The 27,026-nt window shown below is 36.6% G+C and overlaps 1 protein-coding gene across 2 annotated transcripts in view; it reads left to right on the forward strand.

Moving 5' to 3' along the window:
* Positions 1–27,026, forward strand: part of ST18 (ST18 C2H2C-type zinc finger transcription factor) — a 167,379-nt gene that overhangs the window by 88,987 nt on the left and 51,366 nt on the right. Inside the window, exons 3-5 of one of the 2 annotated variants that reach the window (XM_075141873.1) lie at positions 2,502–2,608; positions 9,264–9,318; positions 11,240–11,270. In XM_075141873.1, coding sequence (XP_074997974.1) covers positions 9,264–9,318; positions 11,240–11,270 — 86 coding nt within the window. In that variant the 5' untranslated portion in view covers positions 2,502–2,608. Of the gene's footprint in view, positions 1–2,475; positions 2,609–9,263; positions 9,319–11,239; positions 11,271–27,026 lie in introns of those variants that run through there. The other variant, XM_075141874.1, reaches the window with a different exon arrangement.

Raw genomic sequence — 27,026 nt, forward strand, 5'->3', positions numbered from 1 at the left:
AACTTATCGTATAAGATCTTGATCTTACTGTGAAATCAGCACTAACTCTCGTTTGCTACCTGAAGTATCAGATCCCAGCATTTATATGTGAAATGTAAGTTGCTTCTTGGAGTGTGGACAGGGGTGATGCATAGTTTATATTCCACTAGCGGTATGTCACATCCCATGACACAGCATAATCCTACACACCCTGTTTATAACATGACAGATGCATGACATTGTATTCGACTTTTTATGAAACACCGTATCTTCAAATGTGGGTACTCACCCACGAATCAGCTGTATGGCAGCCAGCACCCTGTTATGTGAAAGAAATAGAACATAGCACATTTAACTTACTAACCAGTAACTTCTGCTGTGATTAAACACAGAAGAGGGGTTCAGGTTTTGCACTTTATATAAAAGTCTTGCTTTTGTCCTACTATAGCACTCTCTGCTTTACAAATGTAGCTGATGATGTCTCATGCAAGGCAGATGGGAGTAAAATAGCAAATGGCACTGTTGCATGTAGTTTTCCAATACAATTTTAAAACCTGCCCCCCAGCCCCGACCCAGCCAAGACTCCTTTTCTTAAAAGGAGGATTTTCAGTGTATTAGCTTATTACGTAAAGTTAAATGTGAAAAGTTTTGTATATTTTCCTGTCCTTTGTGCACTTTTCCAAGTGGATCTCAGCTGTGCTGTCTTAACTCTCGGTCCCTTAGGATGAGAGAGACAGCAGATGGGGTTAGGGCAGAGGGCTGATGCTTCTGACAGCAAACGGCCTGGTTGTTGAGTGGAAGCTGTGAGCGTCAGGAAGCTCCTTTTCCCCAGAGAACCAACTAACCACTGAAGAAAGTTGAAAATGAGCCCTTTGAGAAACGCTATTAAAAGTAGTAAAAAATTGCAATTGTGCAGATGATGTGCTGCTGTGTGGTTATTCGGATGCTAATGAGTTTGACATTAGGGAACTCAAAGGGTTTACAGCTACTCCCTTATGTGATTTAGTTCTTTATTGGCAATCTTTGAGAAAATAAATGAAAAATATATTGCTAATAAATACATAACATGATAGGGTTTTAGACAAAAAGCTGCTAAGTTTTAGGCTTTAGAAAGAGCTCTGTTCACCATTGTAGCTATTGTCAGAGATCTTTTGTTTTAGGTTAGTGTGTTTTGAACAAAGAAGAAGAGGCAGGTAGAAAGCTTTAAGACTCCCCTTTTTTTTTTTTTTCATGGATGTTGAAATAGAATAATGTGGAAAGAGGCCTTTGAGGATAAACAACATTTTTTTCCAGCAACGTATTGGCTAGAAAACTGTTTAAAAAAATCTTTTCAGTATTGGGCTGTTTTGTTCTGGGTTTTCTCCCTTCTTTATCATCTTGCATCTGTTGTCTGTTTTGCTATTTCAGAAAAGCTTATTTATTTTAATTAAAAGTTATTGGCGGGATGCAACTAATATTCTATCTATTGGGACTCAAGCAGAAATTAGTGACTCAATAAACTCTAGCTTCCCTGAGAATCTGTTTAGAATGAGCCTTTCCAATTTCAGAAATGTAACATTACAAATTTTACTGACAAAACTTCATCAGGTATCATTAAATGAATCATTTAAGTTTCACCTTCAAGTTCCAAAAGTTTATCTGCAAACTTTGTCATAGTTGGAATACGTTGAATGAATAGATCTGTTTTAGGAAATACACTGGATAGTATTTGAAAAGGGCCTCTGAAGTTGCAAGTGATAGTAAAATTTTTGTATTTTGGTCACTAGTGACAGGAGTGATGCTAAAATGAAGCCTGCCCATAATAACTGCTCACGGCCAGATTTTCCCAGGTTGCAAGTGCTTACAACTTTAAGTGTTTGAAGGTTTGGGTATTCATTATTTCTGAATCTCAGCATTGTACACTCAGATATAAACTTCTGCAGCTCTTCTTCCCTGGCTGTTACTGCTGATTTAGCAGGAGTTTCCTCACAGAAAGGAATAAAAATTGAGCATGGAGAACTGTCAAGGATTTCCTTCGGTTTGCTTATGGTGAGAACACTATCAGTCTGCTAAACTTTAAACATGGATATTCAAAATCAGAAAAAAATAAAACTGAGGGGTTTTCTGTTATCATTAAAATATTTTAGAATGCTTCTCATTTATTTCACATCATGTACTGAACCGTCCTACTCAGTCAAAGGGTTCTAATGCAGTAAAAACATTTGACTAAGGATTTCTACATATAGAAACCGTGGATTTTTGTCTGTGCAAGAAGAAAAACTTTTCTTATCGCAGGTCTATTTCGTAAGCTGTCGGAAAGGGCATTAACAATATAAAGAGAGTACCATAACAAAAGAAAAATTGCTATTCTTTCTGCCTTTTAGAAGCATCACTGATGCCTCTATACCACATCTTTGAAAACTGCACGAGAAAACAATGCACCTGGATTATTTGCCCATTTGATTTAAAGTGTGTCCTGCTTCATCTACGTTTTATTTAGTATAGCTGGTTTTTTGTTTTCTTTTGTTGTTTTTTTTTTTCAGAGAATGAATTTCAGGATTATCTGTTAAATCAGGCAAGGTATCTTGGACTGAGTGACGAATTTGGTCCTTTGGAATCTGCACATATTTTCACCCGGAAACACACAAAGGTGGGATAATTTATTTACAAAAATGAATTTGAGTCAGAACAGATCTCTATATTAGTGCTAGAATACTATGTGATTTCATGTGTAGTTTCCTGTGCACTATAACTATTTTTCTCTCATATCATCTGCTGTTTTAAGAACAGCAGTCTTCAACAGTCAGGTATAATAATATTGAATGATTGAAAAAGATATAAATCTTTGTAACTACCTAGAATTTCTAGTTTTTAAGTTTCAGAACTACACTCTGTTAGCATTACATACTGACAGGAACACAACTATCTTTGAATCTATATGACTCCAGGAGTGAGAATGTATTTCATAATGCACTGCTTAAATTTAATCTGTGAGGGGTAGCTTATTTGTGAATTTCTTTTTTATAATGCTTATTGAGTTTTTTTTAACTATATATCAGCTGGGTGGGATAAAAACTTTGGTGTATTTGTAAAAGATCAAGGTGTCAAAGCATTTTTTTCTTTTTGAATATTGACACTTTCTTTCTTCTAAAAAATTATATTTTGCATATAGTAGCCCAGGAAAGAGTGACGAGACATTGAACTACATCACAAATAAAAATCCAGGAAAAAAAGCCTCCAGAAAGTAGGATCACACATCAGCTTGTGTTGAGCTGCATTTCAGCATCGTAGACTATATAATTTTTCTCTAAATTTGAAAAGCTAGCAGTTGCCCCTTAATTTCATAAAGCTGTGACTCTGCCCTCTAAAGCCTTGGTAAAGCAGACTAATAGAAATACTTGGCACACGTTGGTTACCTAAGGGAATAATAGAACTATTTGCTGTAGTCGTTTGGCAAAAGGACATAAACATATGGCTTTGGTTTATATTCAGCACTGCCAGTTGTGCAAAGTTGCATGGATGAAGTATACAACAGCAGTGACAACTCAGAAATCAGAAGTGAGAATCAAAATAAATCATCCTCATTACAAAGCTATTCAAGCTTGCCTCTGATTTAAGGTTTATTTTGTCGCTGTATATTTTCAAGTAGCGACTTCAATATAAAAAACACGTACTTCTCAAAAATATGTATACCATTCAACCACAATATAAAATGCTGAATTGTTTATGATTTATATGTGTTATAAACATGCTTTAAAGTTTGCATTCAGTACATATACTTACTTATTTTAATTCCTGAGAAAAGAATAAATCTGAACAAATTATTTCCATGCTATTCAACTTTCTCTTAGAGAAATCAGGAATAGCATTGTGTAAACGAAAGCAAAAGTTTCAAAAATAAAGATAAGATGACTACTTAGTTAAGAATAATCAAAAATCACAAAACAAGGCATATTTTCAATAACAGTCTTTAAGAACACCTATTTTGTAAGCATTTTTCTCCTTTCTGGCCATCGACATGTTATTAAAAAAAAAGAAGAACAAGAAACTTTAACCACAGTACAAGCAATGTTCCTAAAAATTTTGCCTTTGGATTTTGGATTTTTTACTGTCAGTAATCAGAATATACAAGCTTTATCTAAAAGTTGCTATATGTGTATTTTGCATTTCCTTCTCACACCATACTTCTCACTGTCAGTCTGTTATTAATACTTCATATTAAATAAAAGCTATCATAGAGTGACAGAAAGATGCAGTCAGCACACATATATACACAGACAGAAAAACAGTGCTCCGTACCTCTGGACAGTCTATAGGAAATCTTGCTTTCAGATTTATTTTAAAAAATCTTTTTCTTTGTGACATTATTCTCTTTTTATGCATTAGATTCTTAAATGAGTTATTGAAAAGAAACATTAAAATATGAGTAACCAAAGCACTGAAAAGCTTGCTCTGAGGGTATTATTTATTGTGGGGAGATGCACACACACTGTCATGTCACCTTGGGGCACAGAACAGCACAGACTTGTTTGCAGTGCTTAGCTTAGTCTGACTTCAACTTTGACATTTGTGGCTTGTGTTTGAGACTTGAGGATGGATTTGTGTGCCTTTAAAAATTATGAAGTTTTTGTTTTTTTTTTTTTGTCCTGGCTAAGTTCATTAGTCTAGTGACAGATGTAGCTGTTGCCTCTATATAAACTTAAGTAGTTTACAAATTAAAAATAGTAGAGAAAAGCTATTCTTTTTTCAGACCTCTCAAAATCAGTTAAAGTTTGTCCTAGAGAAGTTGTTTGCCAAATTTCATTTTGCAAATCAGACGTAGCTTTTAGTTGGAAAATCACAACAAAATGTCAACTTTTATACTCCTTACATCTAGATAAACTGGTGGTTTTTCCTCTAGCTAGTCATGCAAAAGGAAACAGACTGCCACTCCAGGAGTGTGAAACCCACTCAGGGAAAGCCATGCTTTTACAAAGATTACAATAGAAATTAGAAAGTGCACAGCTCTTACATTAGCTCTTTCCAGGAGGTGCATTTCACTTTTACCTATGTCAGCAGCACTGGCTTCCCCAAATCATAGTTTATTTCACAGTAATGTGCTGTGACGCTATCTTACCAAGATAGTAGTATCAATTTAGTTTCTGAAATTCAGTTCTAAAATGTGCAAGTAAACTGAAATAATAATTATTATTGTTATTGTTATAATTCATTGCACATGCCCTATTTTCAGCTGTTAGTCATATTCTTGGATCCCATTATAATATCAGTACATGCACATGTGCACGGATAGACTCCAGGCACACAAAAAAACCAAACTCACAGCCAAATCCTGATTCTCTCACTCAGGGAAGTATTTCCAGGTGCTGCTCTTGAGTCTGCTGACTGCAGTGGGATGGTACAAACAGAAGTAACATTTGGTTTCTGCAGCCAGGAACTGTGAAATAGTTTGCTCAGAAAGTATGATTGCTGCTATTCCACCCGTAAATTCATCTGGAGAAACATGAATACGCTGTAGCAGTCACACAGCAAGTTACTCCAGTTTCAGCCAAGCAGAATTTGTGGTATCGTCGGTGACTCCAGTCAGTTTTCTGGGATCTAGTTATTCACTTACCCTTAAGCCTCAACCAATACTGAAGGAAAGGTGGAGGGGGGATCATACTGAAATTCTTGAAGTCAGACAGAAAGCATTAAGAAACTTAGTGAGATTTGTTGAAACACGCTTTCAGAAAATAATTCCACATCAACATCCTCAGTAAATTTCCACATCACAGAAATAGGGCATAACTGAAGCAATTCTAAGGCAGTCATTTATTTCTTAGCCCGATTGCCTAATGATTTGGGACTGCATAGCTGCGACCCCTCTGTCGCTGTGTTTCTGACTGTATATCTCCCCCTAATTCCTTTTGAGTCCATTAGCTAGTTTCAAGTAATTTTGAAAAGAAAATGTTTAGATGGGTTTAAAACTCATCAAATCAGAGAATCTAGGTATAAGACACAAAGATAAAGTGAAATTAATTCCACTATTCACTTGTCGCTATTTTTGTGAAGTTTGCCCTTAAAAAATATGGGACTGCAACTCCCAATAAAATTTTCCTGGCAAGCACTTAGATATTATCCCGATGGTCCTGATGGCTAAAAACATTAGTAGTGAGACATCATGTGAGGATTTTGTGCAGACATGACCATTCTGTTTATCCCTTTTTGTCTCAAGACAACATATGTACTGGGAAGGAGGGCTGACCATCCCCAGCTTTGAGAATATGAAGCACCTTCCAGAATCCATCCAATCTTTACAGTACACAGCAGTAATAAGATATGTCTCTCAAATTAACACCTTGATAACAATTACCTCTAAAACTTTGGATGGAATTTCTCATTTAGAGTTTAATTTTTTTGTTGTTCCATGGGTGATTTAAAAGTTTGAATACTTCTTACTGACCATCTGTGGCTGTAATTTCATGTAAAATAATCACTATGTAGATAAAAATCAGAAGTGAGAAACTTTGTTCACTTTTTTCAGTGTCAGGCTCTGAAAGAATTATCAAAACCCAAAGATATTACATTTACATTTTGAGCAAGAGAGGTCTTTTTGCTGACACACTTAAAAGATTTCACAGTTTTATTCAGTTACTTTTGTATAATTTTCAAGTTAATGCATGGGACTTTTTGTAAGTTAAGGTGTTTTTTATGCAACACAGATATGATGTTTATTTTAATATGTGGTATGCACCAGGCTAAACAGTCCTATAAATTTTAGGTTTGAGTTGATTAAACATCTCTCATAGTTTCAAATTATTACAAGGAAAGAAAATCAATAGAAAAATCACCTGCATTGATTTTATTGTTGGTTTTCACTCATTGTGCAGTTTTTAAATATTCATCACAGTGCAACGTGCTATTTAGACCAAAGTAACTGCTGTTCACCAGAAGCAGTGGACACGTTTTGTTTCATAATTAAAAGAGCAGCACTGTGATTGGTGTGGTATTTATTATGAAATGATGACAAAGGAGTACCAGTGGTTTTAATAGTTTTAGCTTACAGGAGCTGTTGTTAATTTTGTCCATAGAGTTGCAGGTGAAATAATGCACAGTGGATAAATAGTCTATATTGGTTTAACTGAACATAATATATAGTGTGTTCTGGAGTTGTTTGTCTCAATAGACTATAGTAATCAAAAGTAATGAACCTATTATGTGCAGGACCTTGGAGAGCATAGAATGGCAGTAAAAGTGTGGCACATAAAAGGTTTATTAAAGGAAATTAAAGTCCATCATTGCCACACCTGCTCCCCTATTATAAGTCTATGGCAGGTCAGTGCCTTCAATCACAACTCAGCATCAGAGAACAGAGCCATGTTTCCCATTACCATTGCAGTCACATTGCAAAAACTCGTTCTCCAGGTTTTAAGGATAGTAACAAGTAAAGGCTGCCATCAACCCCACTACGTAAACACAAGCCACTTATGTTCCTTCCCTGCTAATAATCAACATCAGATGTAAATTTAAACAGAGAAAAGATATCATTGTCTGGCTTTGAGATGCATTTTGATCAATTTATACTTTCATTTCAGATATCACTAACCTGTGTTCTAGAATTACACTTCTTCAAGTACACGAATACCTTTTTCAAATGCTTGTGTTCTCTCCTGCAAATAGGTATTTTGATTCCACTAGCTGTATATAATGTGTAACCATATATAACAACAAACCGAAAAACCCCAGGAAATTAGAAAAATGCTTTTTCTTCCCTAGAAAGGCTGACTTTACTCTTTTTCTTTCTCAGGTCAACTTTGTCATATTCTGCAATGTCCTTTCAGATAAGACCTTCAAAACATCTCAGTTATCTGAGTCATATGAAGCTAAAAATAAAACATCCTCAGATCTTCAAACTCTATAAATGGAAATAGGCACAAACAGAGCTTCATGCATCTTCCCTCTGTGGGGCAAATCAGTTCTGCTGATCCTCAGAAAAGAAGAGTGGAATAATAGACATGATCTTCTGTTGACATTGTTTTTTATCTTGCGACCTTTTGCAGGGAAAGATGTCAGGCATAGGCAACTTCTGGTATCCACAGAATGCATCTACCTTTTGCCCAACACAGTTATATAAATCAGATGTTGGTGTCAGCATTTGTTCCCGCATATTGATGTGCAGAAGCACATGGGAGTTGCTTCATCTACAGTATGTTTGATCATCACCATTTTACAGAGAAACCAAGATCCAAAGCAAAGATAGATAGTAAGATACTACCATAGACTGAAGAAGAATTCCAGCGTTCCTGATATTTTGCCCAGACAAAAATTCCTCATGATAGAGTCTTCCTTACATAAAAATTAGGAGTTACTTTTAGAAAGAAGAGGAATTTGCTTCCCTGGACATGGTCAAAATTACACTGTGGTAAAATCTGCTGTATGTCACTGCAGCTCTCCACATCAGAACATGAAATCTTAATCCCTTTGAATTTCAGGGGTTTGTAATAAAATCCATGGATTGAAAACCTGCCCCTACAATTATGGGTCTGGGCCAGATCCAAGACCAGAAGGTGCATATTTCCAGTGCTGGTTTAGACGTAGCCAAAAGTGTCAGGAGAAGAGCGGATCTTGCAAGGTCTCTCTTATTTCAGTTAGAAATCTTATGGCAACAGCTGACTTCTTGGTGGGTTGGATTTTTTGATTGTTTGGGTTTTTTTTTTTATTTATGTGAAATACAAACCTTGACACTATATTCTCTCAAAAACTCATACAAATCTGTAACTGTCTCTTTGACCAAAACTTCTGTAAGAAGTAGTTGATTAAATAGTGAAGTATTTCAAAGCTGTACGTGTGCAATTATGCACATTCAAGCAAGAGGGTTTCACGTTTTAAGGATGAAGTTGTCAGAAATGCAGGTTCCAACGCAGCTATTAAGATATGCTTCAGTTACAACAATAATACAGAGTGCCTGTAGGCACTGTGGCTTTCTGGGACCTTTTCTTCCAGGAGGTGGATGCTGAAAGCAGCACTCATACAGCATTGCTGTGTCTAACCTTATGCCTTCAGCTAACACCTGTAGACGTTGTCATTAAACCTTACAGAGTCACTCATAACCATCACTTTATTAAACAAATCTGTATCATTAAAGGTTTCTCCTAGGTATTTAGTAGATATTCACAGATGGCTTTTTATCTCTTTGACAAGATTAATAAGGCATGATTATTCTTCTTTCTATTACTGTCTAGCCTTTGGAAATGTGAAAAAAAAGCATTGGAGACTTTTTTTCTCAATGGCAAAAAGAATGAATTAAAGACTTTGTGTTAATATTACAGATGGATGCAGATGGGGAAAATAAAAAGCTGCGCACACGCTCAAAAGGAACCAAGGGTGAGTTAGCAAGCACGTTCCACGACCCTGTGCCCAGCACACCATGAAATATGATAGTTCCTGTGCACAGTCCCTAATGTGCAGTAAGAGAGTGTGTAGCTTCCTTAGGGCTGCTTTTTTAATCAAGGCAGGACACAGACTACTGGCATTAAGAGGCACAATGTTATTAGCTATGGTTTAAAGAAAAGCAGAAAAAAAATCTATCGTATGCCATTTTCTTTGAGCTATTTCTCAAAGAAAATGAAGGCTATGCTTTTTATTATGCAAACAAAGATTTTCCATAGGGAGTAGAGCTAGACAATATTGAATGGATGCTTTCAAGATAATGTACAAAACTTTGTTTCAGCCAACTGAATGTTTTTCTGTCTGTTGGCATTAATTATCTGTAAATTAGCTGTGTAAATGGTCCAGAAGTAAATTTACTTTAATCAAAAGGTGCAGGTGTATGCAGCAGAGAAGAAGCCTGTGCTTTTTTTTTAAGTACTGGTGCTCGTGTTTTATTTTGTAAAGTTATGACATAGTTATATTTCCCAGCTATTCCTCTCTTTTTGTAAGGAACAGATGGAAATGCAGTACTGAGAGATAAACAGGCCCTTAATGATCTCAACATCTGGAAAACATGATTGACTAGCAATACAGCCCTTCCAGGAAAATAACTTTTTATTTTAATTCATAACATTTTTTGTGACTCTTGATAATGAGTGAAAAATGGAGATACGTAAAAATAAATGTCAAAGTCTTGCCTGTCCTGTGAGCATTTTTGCTTATGACTATTTTCAGAGGTGCAAAGCACCCATCCTTCACTCTGATTTTAATGTGAATTGTGCACTTTTACGATTGTGCAAAACAGACTAGTTCGATTCATTGTCAAAACTCAGTAGTTCTGGATTGTTAATATCGTGGTTCAGCTTCAAGTTGTGGTCAGAATTAAAAATTAAAGAAAGTGTGGTTTGGCTTAGTTCTCTAGTTTCAAATGGCCAAAGAGGGGAAAAGTGTTAGACTTCACTTAGGAAAAGACAGAGGAAGTGGGTGGGAGTGTCACAAACTGCCCGTAGACAAAAGGATAAATACAGACAAACCTTTCTAAAAAACATAAGCATTGTCATACCAAATCTTTGATGCATCCCTCAATAATGTTCTCTGAAATTAATGTAAAATTTGTACATACTTCAAAAGTACCAGAACAGAGGACTTGAACAAAGTTATTGAATAGGGAAGTTATTCACACCTCAGCACTAGAGCACTCACACTGAGCACTAGACCATATCTTCTCTGTTGGTCAGGATGGTGGGTAAAAACAGTCTGTCTGGCTTAGCAGACTTTAGTTGTATTTAATAGGGGATTCATACACTTTTCACTCAAAAAACTAACAACACATTTTTAAAACTTATGGATTTTCTTTCTCTTTATTTTTTATACACATGCACACGCATCTATAGGAATAGATCAGGAATATTTTTCCACAAGTGAAACAACAAAAGTTGCCTGTGCAATATGAGTAATTCTTAGAACCACCTGTTGGCTTTGTCAGTATGCTGTATATCCTTGTGTGGGCAGGTATTTGTAAACACCAGCCTTCGTCATTCCCAAATTGAATTAAAATTCAGAAAAAGCAGAGATTTGTCATTCTACATTCAATAAAAACAAGTGCCTTCTCTTTTACTTTTATTTTTTCTTATTATTTTTCTTATTGTTCCACTGAACATCATACTCCAGGTTTTATGCATCCTAAAAGAACAGTGAAAATTATATGTTTAGTTAAGGTTTGCCACTAGTAGCTACAATCCTGTGGTTAGCCTGAAATTATCACCTGTGTTTTGATAACTGCTTCTCTGTCATCACAGATAGGCAGGTGCAAGGTTGCAGAAAACACAAGTCTGGAAGTGTAAACTAATTCATTCTTTCCTGCTTTTATTAACAGTTCAAGTGGACTCGATAGCTCAAGAGCTCAGGTAAGAACTCACGTTGTTTATTTTTTCAGTTTTATTTTCTGATTATATTGATAAATTCATACCAATGGTATTGTTATAAAATAAAGAATCCAGCAAATAATGCATTATGTAGAGTTTTAGCATAGATCTGACACAGGGTACTTGATGCAGATTCACTTTTTGAATGTATCAAAAATAAAAGCAAGATGTTAGCATTAATTGTGCAAGTATAATCAAAAGTAATGCAAAGTGGGCAGGATTCTGGTATGCTGTCTTTATTTTCAGCCTGTGTCAGGGCACACAACAACAGAGTATAGTTTCTGATCAGTCTTCAGTCTTTTTCCTGTAATAAGTATTACAGTATTTTAACATCTGAACATTGTAAGAGTTATTAAGCTTTGGTTTTGTTAGATGGCTTTTATAAAACTGGTAGTCTCTGTACACTACTGTGAATTCTAAATGCACAAGTGGTTCATTCTTCCTCAAGTACTTCTGAGGTTCAATATTTTATTGAAGTAGCAGAGAGTACTTTTCAAGTTTGCATAAAGCATAGCAGTCCATTCAAAACCATAAATTTTGCAAGGATATTCCAGATCACCAATAATCTAGTAAAATTTTAACTTTACTAGTTTAATATTACTAATGTGTGCATCAACTCCTAATAACTGGTCCAAGAGCTTAGAACAAACCCTGGAAAGACTGCTATATTATTCAGTACCAAATCTTCAAAAAAGAACATGTACCATCAAGTCAAGTTTTTCCTGGGACAAGTTCACTCTTCATGTTCCCCGAAGAAAATATTTACAGGTAGATGCAAATTCCTAGAATTATTAATGAAAATTACAACGAACTACAGCTCCAATATAAACGCTGAAAACATTTTTGCAAAAACTCTTAAGAGTTTTGCTTAAATTAATTTATTTTGCCTACACCCACTTTTCATCACATGCTACTGAGCTGCTTTCTTAACCACAGCAGGCATCTGAAGTATGTGCTTGTGGGTTCATCCATCTAGAGAACAGAAACATCATCATGTGATTTATTTGATCAATCAAAATGCCACTCTCTCTTAAGATAGGACATGAAATATTTACAGGAAGTTATCTGCAGTGAAGACATACAATATTTTAAGTTTTGTTTTATAATAAAACAGGAAATTATAAGCTGCTTATAGATATTCCACGAACAGAAGTGGAGGCTAACTTTTTGGATAAATTATTCATGGTGAGTCACTCATTCAGCTCTACTCTGGACCTCATTTTTCTGTATGGCTTCAGTTTCCTGAGATTTAGTGCTTCTCCTTTTTCCTCTGTGCATCCCTAATTTATGCACCAGAAGGATGCATTAATCCGAAGAGGCAGTCATCCAAAAATGAGGATGGTCCATGTGTTCCTAAGAGAAAAATGTTTGAAAAACAGAGGATATGCAAGTTTCTGCAACATCAGGGAAGCCGTAATTTATGCATTATCAATTACTATAGCTTTTCCCAAGCAATTTTGCTTTTCCCTGTGAAATACATGCTATCTTAGGAACTACTGTGTAACAGATTACTCTCTCTGTTAGAGGTGTGGACTACTTCCATAAAGAAACATACTTTGGTTCAAAACAGTGAGCTAAAAAGCCAACAAAGCCGTTGCCCAGTCCTTATCTTGGTATTTGTAGCCTTTTGGAAATGTAGCCTACGAATGGCATTCCTATTACTCATACTGATATTATTGTGGAAAAACTATTGAACGTTCCTCAAGAATTAAAGACTGAAATAGTCCGCTGTGTTCCCTGGATACAGATATTGGAACTACTGTCTTTTCTGACCAAGGTTCTAAATGCTGTGTTGGCTGAGAAATTTAAATCCATGTTTAATTAATTTCCCCTTTTCCCCTGGCTTATCCTATCTGACAAAGCGCTTTTGCACTCCTTATTGAGTTTCTGTTACAAAGTGCCTTGGGATACTTCTACATGAAAGACACTACATAAGCTTACATGCTCATATTGTATTGTTATTAGTTTCGTAACATTGATTGGTTCTAGAGCATTTGTTAGCCTTTTCTTATTCTGCAAGTTGTGTTTCACAAAAGTAGAGAATGAAATAAATGAAAAGCAAAACAAAGAGTTGCAATCACCAATTAGAGTCAATAATGCATGAAAATTTCTCTATTTTAAATTTCAGGGATTACATTCTTGATTAATGGAATTCAATGCCAAAAAATCTATTGATTTCAAGAAAGCCAAGATTTCATCCAGAAATCTGGCTAATGGTTTTGCTATCATCCATCTTTTCCTGAGAAATAGAACCACCTATCTACCTAAAGAGTATATTTTCAGAAAAACATCACCTTAAGGACCAAGTTGGGTTTTAGTATTTTCTGTTTAATAAAATAACTAAAATTTCTCTTGCACTGCACTGGGTTTTCAGAGGACAGTACTTTTCTTCCAGATACTGACCACATATACACAACTCCTGTTGAAGTCTCAAACTTGCACTGATTTCATGTAATTATATTCCTTAAGGAATGCAAAATTTCAATATCATATAAATAATTTTCTTTATATGTGAATATTATTAATACTGTTGTGTTATTAGTTCAGGTTTATAAGACTTTTTTTTACTATATCTACTGTATATGCTGTAACATTGAAGCATAATATGCTAAACTTATTAAGTCCTTCAAAATAGAACAGTTTCTCCTTCCAGTCTTAATTTATGAACAACATGGTTTAATTTTTCATTTAGGAATGTAGTGCTGTGGTGATTTCATTGGTAGCTAAACTACCCACAGGAAGAGGTGAATCTTTTATCACAACCTAAACATAACAAAATACAATACGTGGTAAAAGTGAGTGCCGAAGCCAGGATATCTCTGTCCCATACATTCAAGTTTGAATGTGACGCCTTTCGGGCATAACATCTCTGCTGTATCCATCTTTTGCAAGAAGCAGAAAGAAGAGGTCTTCTTCTAGATGTTTAGTCATGCACCACTGAAAGGACCAGGACCTTCAGCTGTGTTCAGGATTAGAATGAAAACCAAAGGGAAGTGAGGAATATTGGTGTGATGTATTCTCATTACTGTGTTCTATTTAACAGATGGGATACAGTACGATGAACCATCTGTAGGTTATGGAGTGGCATCTGGGTCAGACCAAGGAAGAGCAAATTGGATCAATCCAAGCATGGGATTACAAAAGCATAGATCAGTGTGGCTAAGTCCATATCTGAATAGAAAGGGTACCTATTCTGGATTAGATACAGGTAAAAACAAGCCTTTCTGGCTTCTGTCACTAATAATTAATGAAGATTACACAAGGCACTGGTGTTTCAAGTCATGGAGAACAGTCCTGCTCTTTGGTGGGAATAGTTACACTTCTCCTTAATCTCTGTAGTGTGGATCATTTCTTCAAAAGGACCGTTTCTTCAAAAGTCGAATTGTTCAGTGTGAATGTATAGAGATATGAGTATCTTGGTTTTAGTGGAGAGAGAATAGAGCAGAGCTGTCTGGATGTTTCTTGATAGAAGGAGTAACTGGACACTTCAGCTTTTGCTGCTGTCTCTCGATTAAGAGGGTGAGAAACCAGCAAGGCAACCCTGCAATCAAAGGTACTGAAGTATTTCAGAAGGTTTATGTTACTAAAATGTATTCCTTTTAACTTTATCCAAAATGTTTAAGAGGTATGTCAATATAAATAACAGTATTGACAGCATACTAAAAAGCATTTTGCTAACTGAAGTAGTTATAACTTATACTACAATCCTGAATATTTTGCTGGTTTCCTCTAAGTACCGGTAGATGATTCCGATTATATCTGAACTATAGTTTCAGACAGTAATGGAATGATGATAGACAGCTTGATAGACAGAAGATGATTTGGCCACGCAGGAAAAGTTCATAGCACGAAAGAAAAGAACTGTGCATGCCTAGCTGCATTTAAAAAGGAATGATTCATTGGTAACTCTTTTTGTGAGCTCCACAGATGGTGGAAGAAGTGGACACATGAAACAAAATCACACAAAAAGCCTTAAAGATATTCCTCAGTAAGAACTGAAATTATGATTGATTTGTGTAGCTATCACCTTCACAGTACTCTTATCCCATACCACTGCTTAAAAATGAGACAGAGGCTGAGAAAGCTGTTTGTTCCTAGCCTGCATCTGGAAAAACTGTCAGGTTTGTCCTTTGGGCTTGGCTTCTGTTTCCGCGGGAGTTGGTCGTAGACTCAAGATTTTCTGGAAACTGCTGGGAAAAAGCACATTTTTCATAATCCTGAATAAGCACATTTGGAATAGAATGAGGTAGACTTGCGTTTGCTGGTGACTCATCTGTCTCCCACTGGCAGAGAGTGTGGGACTTCCGCAGTCCTTAATGTGCTCTGCTGAAGCAAAGTGTGCCCCCGAGTCCAAATAGACTTAGTAGTAAATGCTAAATGAAGATGGTCAATAGTTGTATCTACTGCCAGGATATTTACCCTGATTTTGTGCAGACATGTCTGAGCTTGACAAAAACTCTTTTTTTTGCAATTGAAGATTGGGTGTTGACAGTGTATGTGCCCAGCTCTCCTCCCAGTATTCCCTATGATGGTAACTGGCTGCGACAGACTTGCACCAACTTCTCATTCAAATATTTCTCCATGATACATCTAGATTAGGCATTTCACCTGAGAAAAAGATCTGTGTCACGCTGATGCTATTGATAACTGATCTTCAGTTAAAAAATGGGCATTAATCTTAAGAGTACCTATTCCCAAGGTCTGAGAACAGAATGATGAGTTAAGAGTATCTACTGCTTGCTCTCTAGCTTGGAAAAGGAACTTCCTCCCTGCCCTAGCCATTGTAGAAATGGAAATGGTTATGGGGCTTTGAAAATATTAACCTCTGCCTCTTACTCCATGATTTCTGATATAATCAAGGCTGTCATGTTGTCATCAATCATACTTTCCTAAATTCCCAATAAATCTTGTTCATTTCTTATTCTTTTCTGACAACACTGTTAGGTTCTTAAGGAATTTAGTCTGGCGTGCTAGTCAGTATTCTCCTCAAAGAATCTGTGAAAATCTATGTTTTATGTTAAGGAAAAAGGATTTTGTAATTGGCGTTTGATAGAAAACATTGAACAGTGAAGCATAAACAAACATTGAACAATCAGTACGTGGTGCAGTTTACTGTGAAGCAAAGGTAAGTATATGCTGGTCACAGAACGAATAAAATAATAGTGCTGGAATTCACCTATCCTCATTATTATATCCTGTATGTCAACCATTCTCATCATAACTAATAAAACAAGAATTAACGTAAATTGTAATGGCAATGAAATTTATAGGTCTGTCGTGTCTAAGTTCCTCCCTTGTTTCCTCCTTCATCTTCCAGTTCCCCTCTAATTAGCCATCAAATTGTAAAATCTACAGTGTTGTCATTCCTCCTCTCCCTTCACTCTTCTTCTCCCTCCTCTCCTCTTCTCCACTCCCTTTCCTAAAGCTCTGATGAATTGATAGACATCAGGCTTTTTGCCTTTTTTGTAGTCCCATATGCTTTCATACTTCAGAAACAGGTTTTTCTTTCATTACTCTTAAACCAGTAAACAAGAAACAGTAAACAGGAAAAAAATAAACACAGAAATAAATTCAAAAATTCAAACATTTTCCGCCTCAAGTTTTCTACTTTCAAATATTCATGTGAGTGGGTTAAGGCTTGCATAAAATGTTTGGAACGGGTGTATAAAGAACATCAAATAAATGATTTTTTTTCCATTAAAATGTCATTCTTTGAATGAGATTATAAAAAGTAATAAGAATCTCCACTCTTAAAAACATTGTCATTGTTTCTGTGAAGAGAAATAATACCATATAATTCTGAGTGACCACAAGTAATGACTTTAACATTTTGCAAGTAATCCTGAGATTGACAGTTATTTGACTTAACTATTTAGTGAACTCTTCTGGATAACCATTAAGATGGTTGAAATTGGAACTGTATCTCATCCTCCTTTTGAGACACCTGTGGCTGGAGTTGTTAATTACGATGAATCATTTGCCTAATTCCTGTAGATATTAAAACCTTTTTGATCTGTGCACTGTGACCTCTACCTTTTCCTCCTGGTTTTGTTTAGAACATTTAAAAGTTGTATTTCATGTTCAGATTTCCATTTTAGTTTGATTTAGTTGATACTTTATGTGCATTTGCTTTATAGGTGACTTTTACAGCTTTCTTCAATAACAAATGCGTTAGATGAGTTTCTAGCATATTATAGGCCTTTTTTAACATCTACTATGTTCATTTCTAGCCAACTTCTTCAGTCTCAATGTCTCTTTTCTCTTTGTTATTTTATTTGATTGTGGGTTTACTGTTTTTCCACTTAAAACCACCATTTAATATATATAAAAAAAGCAATGATTAATTAGTTTCAACATGTTTGTTGAAACTTTTACTTTCCTGTGATAGTTTTATAATATATGTCAAATCCATTTCACTTTAATTGTGGCTGCTAGACTGGCAGATAGTTATTTACAGTTTTTTTCTACCTGAGAGCTTGTTGCATCTTAGAATGTTCCTTGACTTGAACTAAAACTTGTACGTTATTTAACATATTACAGGAGTCGTTGTCTTCCCCATCACAACTTCTGTGTTCATCAGCACACACTAAATGTTATCCTCCCAACCCTATACAGGAATTTAGAGTTGCATATGCCTTAATGCCTTCTGCTGGGTGACAGAATGCATCAGAACATTATAGCCCCAAATGGTTGTTTCCTCTTATGGCAGATCTTTTCTCTGTAGATGACCGCAAGTCATATAGAGATTGAAATGCCAACCGGTGACTTCTGCCTCATATATATCAATCACAAGTTAAATATTATGGCTGGCTGAATTGCTCTGTCTGACTGATGTCAAGGATGGATTCAGCCAAGCAAAAGCAAGCCAAAACAGACTGTGGGCAGCCTGGAGATAGCAAGGAAAGGAAAAGAATGCAGCCTTGGGACCTCCTGCTACGTTAAAAGGAGGTACTGTCTCCTGACAATGAATTGCTTACAGTCCCATTGCCTGTTGTCAAAAAAAAAAAAAAAGCTTTTCTTCTTTACGTCTTCTCTAACCACACTGTAGTTACCAGTATACTTTTTATTTACGCATTTACTGGCATTAGCAGGCTGACTACTCACGTGCAAGGCTTTCTGGATGCAAAGGTTGTGTGGATGATCTGTAGATTTGCCTAGAAACTTAATCCATTCTAAGCCAAATTTTTGGCTTGGGTCCCACTGGAATTTATTGACCTACTGAACCTGGACAGATTGAGTGAGTAAATGAAAAAGAGGCTAGGGAGGCTGGATTTGGCCTTGGGCATTCATTCATATTACTGAGTTTAAGAACTTCTTGAGCTCCATGCAATAAAAATTAAGTTTCCTCCAAACTGACTTTTACTAAAAATAACTTACCTGTTAGAAAAGGATCCAAATATACAACTCTAGCCACATAGAGTTATTGATCTATGAGCTATAGAATGACACTGTGAAGAAGTCATCTATTTCATTAACATAGTATTTCAATTAGAGGGCTTATGTGTGTTATTTTTTATATGATCTGAATATCCTTATGATCCTACAAGCTTGTAAACAGAAAACAAGAAAACCAGAGAAGAGAACTTAAATCTGTGCTGTCCTTCTCTGAGTTACCTTTCCTGTGGGGAGAACCCTGCTAAAATAGTAAACTAGAGATTAAAAAAAAAAAAAAGAAAAAGAGTTTTTTTTTTTTTAAAAAAAAAGCCTTTTCATGAGCCTATTGCAGCCTGAAATCATCCTTTAGCCTCAGGCATCACAGTGAGCTTGAGGCATGGGTAGATTTCACCATAACTGCATGCCTTTTCCTATGTTATTGCTGACTTACCATTGCTGCACTCTTTTTACGTGCTTCTTTTTATTTGCTCAATCATTTCACAGTCCAGTTGTTCTTTTTGGTCAGGTGGCCTATAACATTTAGTTTACTGTCTGAAACATCTCCAAGCTCAGTACATAATGACTCAACACCATTACCCACTTCTCCCCAGCCTCTTCTTATGGGGGCTAATAAATCCTCTTTCACCAACAAGGTAATGACAGCTCCTTTGCGTTTCTTATATGTCTTTTTTAAATAAAATATATCTTTTAATATCATGCTCCAGCCAGCTTTCAGTCATGATACCATATTTTCTCCACATTATTATCTGTCCAGTTCTGTTTCTTTTTTCCTAGCTAAACCTTTCATTTGTGTATATAGACAGACACTTTAATACTCCCAAGTCACTGAGCTTATTTTGCTCTATATTAGTGTTCATAAATATGAATTTCCCTTTTATCTTTCTTCCCATCTATACCCCACGTGCATTCCTTTCATCTTGATTCAGCCCTGGACTGAACTTCTCACAACTCTGGCATTTTAGAAAAAGAGCATTTCCCGTGTATGGCAGTAAACTTTTCTGTTTGTAGAAACCCCTTTAACTCTGGAATGATTGCTACAGTGCACAGGAAAAGCCCCTGTCCCTTTCACCGATGCAACTTGTAAACCAAGTGTATGGGTTTGTTAGAAAGGGGTGAAATGCATTTTTTGTGTTGGGTGTGATATTAAAAAATGAGAAACAGTCAGATTTTCTTTAATTCTTACTGGAGTAAGTCGTGCTAGTTCCGAGCTTCTATTACAGCCAATTCACCAGGTCTAAATGACAAGCAATTTTTTTGGACACATTTTATTGGTTTAAATTCTTCCAATTTTAATGCTTAAAAATGTTGATGGGATGAGATTACTTTTACCTGATGAATTCTCTCCAAAATAATTTTTCAGGAATTCCCAGCTGGAGCTATTTTCCAGATTCACCTATGCTGAATCTGTGAAACATAACACACTCCGTCATGGAGTCCAAATGTTGTAGATTGTCTAAAAGTTACAAAATACAAGAAAACGTTAATGTCAATAACTCTGACTCCAGATTAGCAATCAGGGCAAATACACGTTTAGCTTCTTGTCAATGATGAGAACTCAGCGGTCCTTTCCAGGACTAGCCTGCAAAATTTCACATCAGAGTTCTGTTAACAAATGGTCTTTTTTAATATTTTCACATAGAGCCATACGTTTTCATTGGCATAATGTTTGAATATATTTGAATACTTATAAGAATTATTTAAAAGAATCAGAAAGAAACCCCTTTTTTTTTTTCTGGTTTAACTCAACCTTAGACTGTCAATGAACTGTAGCTCAATCCTTGATTACAATTTTCTCAGTTGCACAGTCTTACTCCTTGAAGTTCTTCAGCTCGTCAGTGTGTTGCCACCTATAACTTGTAAAGCAAGCAGTTGCTTCTGGACATGTGCAATTTCCCCACACCTAACAATTCACAGCCTTTCTCGCTTTTACTTTTTTAGATGGGTAGAATGGTCATTTCATTTCACCTGTGCTCCAGCATGTTCCACTATTCAGGGAGAAATTCATGGACATACGAAACATCTGTAGGCACAGTTTCATATCCCACTGAGTAGAAAAATGTTTGGAAATGAGAAGTATAATTCAGGATGGAGCATGAGAATACAGTGTTGTAGAAATCCTGAGAATGTATGCAGTCCATACAGCAGACAAGATAGAAAGTATTGTAAAACTTACAGATCTTTCTAAGAATGAGAGTTGAAGGGTGCAGAGATGGGGTGAAGTCATTAGAGCCTTCTCTTGAACTGCCATTCTCACTGATGAAAAGCATCTCATCAAATATCTTCCTAAAAAAAAAAAAAAGAAGAGATTAATCAAGAAGTCTATATTTAATACACAAGCCATTTTCTTTATGTCCTTTGAGAGACTTTGCTTAGCTTCATATCTAGCACCTATATGGATTTAAGAACAGAATGCAGTAAATGGAATTACTGTTCAGTTGTCATTTTTCCAAAGGCATAAACCTTGTAGATTTTATATTCCAATATCCATGGTCTGAAGTGATGCAATTTACTTTCTTCCTTTTAGAAAACATTCTTCTCTCTCTATGTATAAAATCTATGACTAATCCATGTCTTTTAAAAGTAGCTTCTATCTAGTTTTCTGAATCTAGGATTTGTCTTTGTATATAGTTAGAATATGTGAATTCTTTCATTTTCAGTAAGTAAGTTCATGGCATCAGAAACACCACCCTAGTCCTTGCAGACCTGACTGACTTTGTGGATTTCCAGTCTTTCTGTGGAGACTCCCAACTTCTGGCTATGAAACAGTGAATTAATACCTTTTTTCTGTCTGTTCCCACTTTTAGAGCAACTGAGCTGAGAACACTATCACTCTCGCTTCCACTGAGCTATAAAATTTACATGCACTCTTTGCAAACAACAAGGGTTAGGTAAGGAAAAGGAACATAAATCTGACTGTCTTAACCTGAAGACAAAGCAAACAATTGAGTCATAGTCGCTCTCCACCTTCCTCCCCAACCACTGTTATCCATCTGAAGTTGCTGTAATTAGCAGCATCATTTGGGTTTTCAGTTGCAATGATCAGACTACCAATACTCTCTTTCTTTGAACTCCAACATTCCAGCTCCTTTCATGAACCTCCGTCATTCATGGTTGATATAAACAATAACATCAATGTCATTTCAACTGACATGCGATCTGTCCTAGGAGCAGATCATCCCCTTTCTGTACCCAGAAATTATTCTGTTAATAATTTCTCCTGTCCATCATCGGCTTATGAGGAGCTCAGGATTTTTGTGTGATTTTGGGGGGATCAGATACTTTCAGCTATAGCCTAAACCTTTGAAAGCCATTGTGCTAGAGAGTTGGACAGAATCCAGCTCATCTGTTTCTTAGAGAACAAGCTGACATAGAAAAGGACTAAGGTGGGGAGACATTCTGAATTTATGTTCCTTTTAGGTACCTCTGATTCAGCACAGTCTTAAAATTCTTAGAAGCAAGCCCAACCATGACAGACATTTGTAAACTACTGGTTCATCTGTGAGTGGCAAGTGTCCCTGAACCTTCGAATACCAACTTTTCCCTCCTGTAAGGAAAATGTAGTATTTGACTTCTACAGTGTCCTAGGGCACCTGCAAGTTTGTGAACAAAACCTGATCAAGGCCTAAAGCATCTGGCAACATCTTTAATCACAATATGATTAAGGAGTAGTTAGGCTAACCTTCTCCTTGTAATTACTGGTGTGAAGTTAAATGGTTCTGTGTATCAGAAGAGGATGTCTCCTTTAATTGTAATTCAATAGTTTAACGCTTACTTTTGTAGTATAGTTAAGCAAACAGTCAAAAGGCAATTCAGGCTAAGAATTTAAAATCATTTGCTCCACAAACTAAAATGTTCCATTAATTGTTCTTGCACAAACTCACATGAGGAGTGGGCTCCTTAAATAGCATTAGACAATAAATGTAAGTGCCTTGATATTCAAAGACATTTATTTTCTCTCTTGAAGTTAAGGAGTGTACATGAGATGCAGTGTGTCCTGTTATTATTTTACATGGCGTCCATTACAGGCATTAGTAAACACCAGTTGTCAGGCTGAACGCACCCCTGGTTTTACCCACTATGGCAATTCTTCGCTCTGTTATCATGCTTTACCAATCTGCAGGCTGCTGTGAAAAAGAAAAAAATCCCCAGAGCTCTGGAAGTCTTGCCAACAGATTAAGAACAAAAAATCCTTGCTGGCTACAAAGTGGTTAAAGGTCAGGTTAAAGGCTTGACAAACATGTCACTTAGATGAACCAATTACAAAAAGATGAGCATGACAATTTTTAGCAGTAGGAAAAGCTGTTTAGGACTGCTTAAAACCTCTCTCTTTCTTCTGAGGCATTGCTTTGTGGTAGGGAGCCAATGCACTGTTCTGCCTGTATTCTACCTGTGTCTGCCCACACCATCGAAGATATACTCTGAGCAGAAATAAAGGAAAGAAAAGGACCCAGTAAATCCCCCCAAAAAAGTATTTAGGTATGAAATACATATGAAAGATTTATCATGGGCTTTTTTTCAACACAAGCAAGCAGGTCTTAGATTTTAACCTCTTGGCTCACGCTATGATAACTGACATAAGACTGGTTTTGGTAACCGAGTCATTGACTAAAAAAATAATAATAAAAAATCTGCTCATTATAGATAGTACTAAAATGATTTATTAGTCATAAAATTTAAGTACAGTTAAATTGGGGGAAAAAACATGTATTGGCTTTGGGCTCATAACAAAAAGAGCTTCTCCTGTTTTATGAGCCTCAGATTACCAAATAACCTTGACAGCTGAATCAGTGTTCCATGACAACAAGCAGGCCATTGATAAATAGCAACAAAACTATTAGATGTTGAATTTATGAGATGAGTAATAGAGAAGCTAAATTATAGGTTTACCATTTGACGAACTACAGCTTGACAAATCTGTTCTAACTTACGTATGTGTATGAGTGCATGTACATAAGCAAAAGAGAGAAATAGAAACTTTTTAAGACAAAGGTGAATTTGACATACCATGAATGTTGCAAAGGCATAAATATATTCTTTTCATAGTAGTTAAATTCCCAGTGTCCAAATAATTAACAAATCATGTGTAAGTGCTTTAAAAAGTTACCACTTGTGAAGTTGTTTTCTGGTTTTATTTTCATTTTTACGTTTAAGCACTGCAAGGTAGAAAAGAAGGGGAATTGCTGGCAAATGGTAGATCTTTAACCTGGCTCTTGTAAACTAATAAATTCCAGTTAAAACTCAAAACCAGCGGTTTAAAAAGTCACCAGCAAAAGCAAGAGTATATTCTGCTGGAGTTGAAAAATGCCTTCCCAGCTTACGGAGAGCAATTTGCACTTCCTAGGAAAGAAGCAATAACTGCATTTTGTCATCTTCCTGTAATCAGAGTGGAAGGCGTCAGGAAAGATTTTACTTAAAGTTGAATCTCATGTATTCACTTATTTTAAAATGATGGGAACTATAGAGGAAATCTGGGTGAGAGGCTGCTTGTGTACAGAAAAAGATACAATAAGGACAAGCTAATGCATCAGTCTTTCATAGAGGAGAAACTTTCTAACATGAGCAATGTTCTTCCAGGCAGATTTGTGGGCCTCCTGTCCTGACATTGATGCAGCAGCTTTTGATTTACTGCTGGAAACTGTGGTAGTTACAGTCCAGTGGGATTCTTGTGCTCTCATTTCCCAGAGCAGATCTGCAGGTGGCAGGTGGCAGCAGTACCACCGCATGGTCCTGACTGTGGTCTGCTAGCATCTGAGTTGGGCTGTCTTTCACAGTTGTGGTGAAAAAACAGTGTATTTAATAGCTGTTGTGCCAGGCCACAGCGGTGGGCTTATAACATCACGTTACTAGAAAAAGATTGTACTTAGTGAGCAAGAATACAGCAATCAACTTAGCGTCTTACCATGTTTTCCCTTAACTTGACTGGAAGATACACAGTAATCAGATAAATTACAGGATTAAAGCTGAAGAGCTAGATGAAGTTCTGTGACCTGTGTTGCACAGGAAGGCATACTAGATGATCTGACTGGATCTTCTGTTCTAAAAATCTATTAATTATGCTTGTGTAAGAAACATCTGTAGCTTCGTCTAAGGGGAATTAAACACTGGAAATTCATCTTGTCCTAAACACCCTCACAGTAGCTACTGGAGGCAAACCTGAAGCTTGACAAATAAATGAGAAAGATCAAAAGCAAACCTAGTGAAGCTTTTGGTTGATAAAAACAATTGTGTGTGAACGGTTTTCAAACATTTGTCATTTATTCAATTTTCCCGAAACAACATGAATGGTATGAACTGCCCTTCACAAATATGAATTAAGAAACTCTTGATTATATTTTCTTAGAGATAAATTATGCATATTTGTCCACACCACATCCATCCCTGATGTCTGTTATATGGGCTTCATTTCCAAGGGGATGCTTATACCATTGTGATTCTGACCTTTAATATGATATTCATGTTATCTTCTAGTCATAAACAGAGAAATAACATAGAAACCATAATATATTCCACTACAGCAGGTGCTTAGCATCCAGTATTCCTGATGTCCATAGCATTTTAGCTTTCAGAAGATCAAGAATATCCACTGTGTTTAGGATGCATATGGTAGAATTTTAACATTCCCCCTAAAATGCAGATCCTCCTATTTCTGTGTCCTTCATGTTTGCAAGGATGGATTGCCAAAAATGGGTATTTTTTTTTAACAAAAAGCTCAAGTTAGTCATATGCTTTCATCCAAAACAATCAGAACCTGAGCCAATTTAGTGCACATAAGATACCTTGGAAGGATTAATTTATGCTGTTGAGCTTGTAATATGTGTAACCAATAGGAGTTCTCTGCATACATAGATTTTTTGCAAATCTCGTAGCTAAGTCAGTGAGCCAAATGCAAAATCCAACACCTAAGGGCATCGTGTAGATTTGTAATGCACCCTGGGGGTGCCTAAGGTCGAGAAACCATTGAGTGGATTACACAGATTCATATATGTAGTTTTTTCATCTCTGACAGATATAATATGAGCACTATTATTCGTACTACATAAATTTCTTAGAACACTGTGTGTGAGAGAACAATGAAATCATGGCAAACCACTTACACAAAAAGAGGGTTGAAGGTTCAGGCCTCCCCCTTGTGAGGTGTCGTATGATGTAACATCTATGCGACATACAAATCAGCTGCATGGCAGCAAAGGCTTTGCTAAATATCTGTAGAAGCAAACTAATATGCAGATCAATATGTGGATCTTATAGGAGCTGAAAGAAGTATCTGCTAAAATGCTTCCTCTTTAAAATATTGCCCTCTCTTCTGAGGTCGATCATCTGAAAGTTATGCATCTAGACTGGGCAAGGCCTTTCCCAGGGGATGGCTTACCCTGTTTATCAGATAGATCTGGTTTTAAGTGGGATGAATTCGCAGCCCAGAAGGCCAACTGTATCCTGGGCTGCATCAAAAGAAGCGTGGCCAGCAGGTCGAGGGAGGTGATTCTGCCCCTCCACTCTGCTCTAGTGAGACCCCACCTGGAGTACTGCGTCCAGCTCTGAAACGCTCAGCACAAGAAAGACATGGACCTGTTGGAGCGGGTCCAGAGGAGGGCCATGAAAATGATCAGGGGGATGGAACACCTCTCCTATGAAGAAAGGCTGACAGAGTTGGGGTTGTTCAGCCTGGAGAAGAGAAGGCTTCAGGGAGACCTTATTGCAGCCTTTCAGTGCTTAAAGGGGGCTTATAAGAAAGATGGGGACAAACTTTTTAACAGGGCCTGTTGCCATAGGACACAGGGTAATGGTTTTAAACTAAAAGAGGGTAGATTTAAACTAGATACAAGGAAGAAATTTTTCACAATGAGGGTCGCGAAACAAGTTGCCCAGAGAGATGGTAGATGCCCCATCCCTGGAAACATTTAAGGTCAGGTTGGACGGGGCTCTGATCTCATTGAAGGTGTCCCTGCAAGGAGGTTGGACTAGATGACCTTTAAAGGTCCCTTCCAATCCAGTTCTATGAATTGCCCTCTGGAGGAGTCTTTTTCCAGAGTCTATATAGAGACCTGAGAAGAGCTTAAACTAGGCATTTATGGCTGAGTTAATGAAATGAAACCAACCCTTGGGATTGGTATTGAAAGGGGGACCCATATTGCAAAATTTTCTGAAGGTACAGTGTGTTTCACACAGGTTTTATGCTGTTGAACTCAAGGTGTGCGATTGGATATCCATACTGATGTAAAGATAATGGAGCCAAAGGCTCAGGATATTGTAGTATAACTTGTGGTATATCTTTTCCTCTTAGCTGTTTCTCTGGATTATCAACCCAGACTACAATTTTATTCATCCTTTCCTGGGTGTATTTAT

Source organism: Calonectris borealis, chromosome 2 (genome assembly GCF_964195595.1).
Source record: "Calonectris borealis chromosome 2, bCalBor7.hap1.2, whole genome shotgun sequence".
NCBI classification, from domain to species: Eukaryota; Metazoa; Chordata; class Aves; order Procellariiformes; family Procellariidae; genus Calonectris; species Calonectris borealis.